Below are 3,726 nucleotides of genomic sequence, written 5' to 3'. Positions count from 1 at the left end.
TCACACCATCGTGATTATCTGGGTCGTGAAGATCTTTTTCGTACAGTTCTTCTGTGTATTCTTGCCATCTCTTCTTAATATCTTCTGCTTCTGTTAGGTCCATACCATTTCTGTCCTTTATCGAGCCCATCTTTGCATGAAATGTTCCCTTGGTATCTCTAATTTTCTTGAAGAGATCTCTAGTCTTTCCCATTCTGTTGTTTTGCTCTATTTCTTTGCATTGATCGCTGAAGAAGGCTTTCTTATCTCTTCTTGCTATTCTCTGGAACTCTACATTCAGATGCTTATATCTTTCCTTTTCTCCTTTGCTTTTCGCTTCTCTTCACAGCTATTTGTAAGGCCTCCCCAGACAGCCATTTTGCTTTTTTGCATTTCTTTTCCATGGGGATGGTCTTGATCCCTGTTCTCCTGTACAATGTCACGAACCTCCGTCCATAGTTCATCAGGTACTCTATCTATCAGATCTAGGCCCTTAAATCTATTTCTCACTTCCACTGTATAATCATAAGGGATTTGATTTCTATTTTTACATGATAAAAAGTTTAAAAGAAATAATGATTTTTAAAAAAAGATCCATGAAACAAATACGAACCCCCCAATATAATAAAAACCTTAATCAGGCCAGTTACATCCCTGCTCAGAGCACTCTGACACCCTCCCAAGCCCCTACAGGCACCCCCCTATCCTGACACTGAATGGGCTCCCCTCAATTCCTGCCTTGGCCTCTGGAACTTGGGCCTCTGAAGGAGCAGGCCCGGTTCTCTCTACTTCCTTCCTCTGAGCCACACCGTGCCCAGCAGCATCGGCAAACAGCAGCCAGGAGGAGCAGGCACTCAAAGGAACAGATGAATGAGCAGTTGGAGTGGAGCAGCCGACCCACAACCCGCCCCCCAAACAGTGGTAGGTGCTCCCACTAGCGTCCTCACCTGCTGCCTGGCCGTAGGGTCCCTGGGATGTGGTCGTCTTGGGGCAGCACGTGCCCACATGGGCTGCGGGCAGACACAGGCCCTGGACGCTGCACGGTCAGTTCCATCTCCGCCCACTGCTCTGGCACCTGGGGGGACACGGGATGATGGAGGAGGTGCTCTCACGTGCAGAGGGTGAGCTCTGGGTTAGGTGTCGCAGGATCTGACCTGGGGCTCCAAGCGCAGCAGCACGTCGTAGTCCATGGCTCTCGGTACAGAGGCCACCACGAACTCCAGCACCTGGCCTTCCCGCAGCCTAACAAAGCCCGGGCCGGTCCAAGATGGAGTGCCCCCAGGGGTCACCAGACGCTCCACCACATCGAGCACCTGGGAGGCAATGCAGCCGGGGGTGGGGGGATCTTCTGCCACAGCCTGTCCCCAGGCCCCAGCTCTCCAGTGGACGCCCTGCTCAAGGCAGACACCCTCCCTCCACCAGGCGCCACCCATAACCCAGCCTCTCCATCCATAGTGCCATCCATGCCCTGCCCCCCAACAGTGCCCCGCTTACCTGCCCCCGGGGTTCCTCAGCCTCCCAAGTTAGGTGGTCAAGGAAGGGCCGGAAATAACCAGGCTGCACCTGCTCGCAGCGTCGCCCCACCATGTGCTGGCGGCAGCGGCACTGACCCGTGGCCTCGTTGCACCTGGGGAACACGTGGTTACTCCAGAGGATCCGCCCTCCTGCCCAGGATCCTCTGCCCAACCACCCAGGGCCCCTTATACAGCACTCACTGGGGATCCAAGGCACCACCGATGTCGCAGTCACATGGACGGCAGCCGAGCAGGTCGTGGCTCAGCCCCCAGTGGCCAGGCTGCGGGACAAGAGGTTGCTGAGGGCCCAAAACAGACTCCCCTCTCTGCCCAGCAGAGAGTCCGATGATGACTCTCAGCCTCTACACTCCTTGGGGAAAGCATGGTCCCCAGACCACTGGCTCCCACCCTTGGCCTCTCACCCAGGTTCAGGCCCTAAGCCCTCAGCACCCACCCAGGGGGGCATGGACACCACCCCCCAGCCCTGTGCTCTGAGGACAAGCGCAGAACTCCGGCCCCCCTCCAGTCACACCAGGCAGCGGTTGCAGCCCTGGCCGGTCACCAGACGCTTGCAGAAACAGGCTCCACTGTTGCGGTCACAAGGGGTGCCCCCCGGCACCGTGCCCCGTGGGTCACACTGACATCCTGCAGGGAAGGAGACATCAGCACTGTGGGGAGCTGGAGCAGTGCTCGTGTCTGGCTGGGTCAAGAGTAAGAGGTCCAGGGTCAAGGTCAGGACTGGAATCAGGATAGGAGGCACATACGCTGGCAGCCCAGGGGGTTGTTGGCACTGAGCCCAAAGAAGCCGTCACGGCACTGCTGGCAGCGAAAGCCCACCACGTGTTCTTTGCAGCGACACTGGCCCGAGACCAGCCCCAGGGCAGGGTCATCGTGGGGATCACAGCGGCCCCCGTCTTGGGAGCCCATGGGGTCACAGTCACAGGCTGAGGGCACAAAGAAGTGCAGAGTTACTCTAGGCCAATGAGCCCAGCACCAGTCAAGTCTCAAGCCCCACCCTAGATTCCCAGTCTGGACCCCACCACTCCCCCACCCTCCACCCCAAATCTCTGTAACTTGGCCATAGTCTGGCACATCCTCTGCTCTAACCCGGGGACAGCCTTCCTGCTCCAGGGTTCAGTTCCCGCCTTACAGCGGCACACAGCAGGGTCACGCAGGTCCTTGGTCGGGTCCCGGTAGAAGAAGGGCCGGCAGAGCTCACATTGGCGCCCAGCTGTGTTGTGCTGACACCCATCACACACGCCTCCGCTCACATTGCCGGATGCCAGGTATATGGCCATGTCGAAGTGACAGCTGTGGGCATGCCCGTGGCACTCGCACTCTTGGGAGAGGGGAAGGAAGAGAGGGCAAAGGTCACTGGAGGGACCGTGCCCTGAGAGGAAGGGACTTAGGGACCCCCAGTGCCACCTTAGGTCCCTGCCACCGGCCAGAATTTGTGGGTGGGGGTTTGGCTTTCTACTGGGCCCCTCATCAGAGCACGCTGTTGAGAAGGGTTGAAGGAGTCCCCGGGGGCATTGAGACCAGGATGAAAAGTGAAAGTGTTAGTTGCTCAGTTGTGTCTGACTCTTTGTGACCCCATGGACCATAGCCCACCAGGCTTCCCTGCCCATGGAATTCTCCAGCAAGAATACTGGAGTGGGTTGCCATTTCCTTCTCTAAGGGATCTTCCTGACCCAGGGTCAAACCCAGGTCTCCTGCATCGCAGGAAGTTTCTTTAACCATCTGAGCCACCAAGGAAGGCCCCTTCACAAATCCTTTTTTTTTTTTTTTTTGGCCACGCCTTATGGTTTCAGGATCTTAGTTCCCTGACCAGGGATTGAACCCAGGCCCTGGCAGTGAAAGCACTGAGTCCTAACGACTGGGCCACCAGGGAATTCCTTCCTGATATCCTTCAGACGCAATCTAGGTATTAGGGACTTAACCAACCATCTCTAGGTTGTACCCTGGGCACAGCCAGGCCACAGAGTTTTGGGGGCAGTGGGGGCTGGGGTCTTACTCACTCTTGCAGGCATGACTATGGCGGTCCTCAGCCGGGTGCCAGGGCAAGTCGTGATAGAAATCCTGACACTGCTCACAGTTAAGGCCGCGAGTGTTGTGTTTGCAGACGCAGGCCCCATGAACCTAGGAGGATGGGCAGGCGAGTGGTCAGCACGGCCCAGCCGGGCCTGCCCCTGCCCACAGCCCAGCTCAGCCAGCCGAAGGCCCTCACCATGCC

The 3,726-nt window shown here is 57.3% G+C and overlaps 1 protein-coding gene across 2 annotated transcripts in view; it reads right to left on the bottom strand.

Annotated features, from left to right (window-relative positions):
• Positions 1-3,726, bottom strand: part of LOC104997220 (laminin subunit beta-2) — a 14,398-nt gene that overhangs the window by 8,410 nt on the left and 2,262 nt on the right. For both annotated transcript variants that reach the window (XM_010851877.1, XM_010851878.1), the window contains exons 9-16: positions 3,512-3,632; positions 2,644-2,832; positions 2,258-2,437; positions 2,026-2,138; positions 1,695-1,774; positions 1,474-1,606; positions 1,134-1,292; positions 927-1,054 (exon numbers count right to left, since the gene is read on the bottom strand). In XM_010851877.1, coding sequence (XP_010850179.1) covers positions 927-1,054; positions 1,134-1,292; positions 1,474-1,606; positions 1,695-1,774; positions 2,026-2,138; positions 2,258-2,437; positions 2,644-2,832; positions 3,512-3,632 — 1,103 coding nt within the window. The remainder of the gene's footprint in view (positions 1-926; positions 1,055-1,133; positions 1,293-1,473; positions 1,607-1,694; positions 1,775-2,025; positions 2,139-2,257; positions 2,438-2,643; positions 2,833-3,511; positions 3,633-3,726) is intronic.

Source organism: Bison bison, unplaced genomic scaffold (assembly GCF_000754665.1).
Source record: "Bison bison bison isolate TAMUID 2011002044 unplaced genomic scaffold, Bison_UMD1.0 scf7180017864304, whole genome shotgun sequence".
Taxonomy (NCBI): Eukaryota; Metazoa; Chordata; class Mammalia; order Artiodactyla; family Bovidae; genus Bison; species Bison bison.
This window is presented reverse-complemented; position numbering and strand designations above follow the sequence as displayed.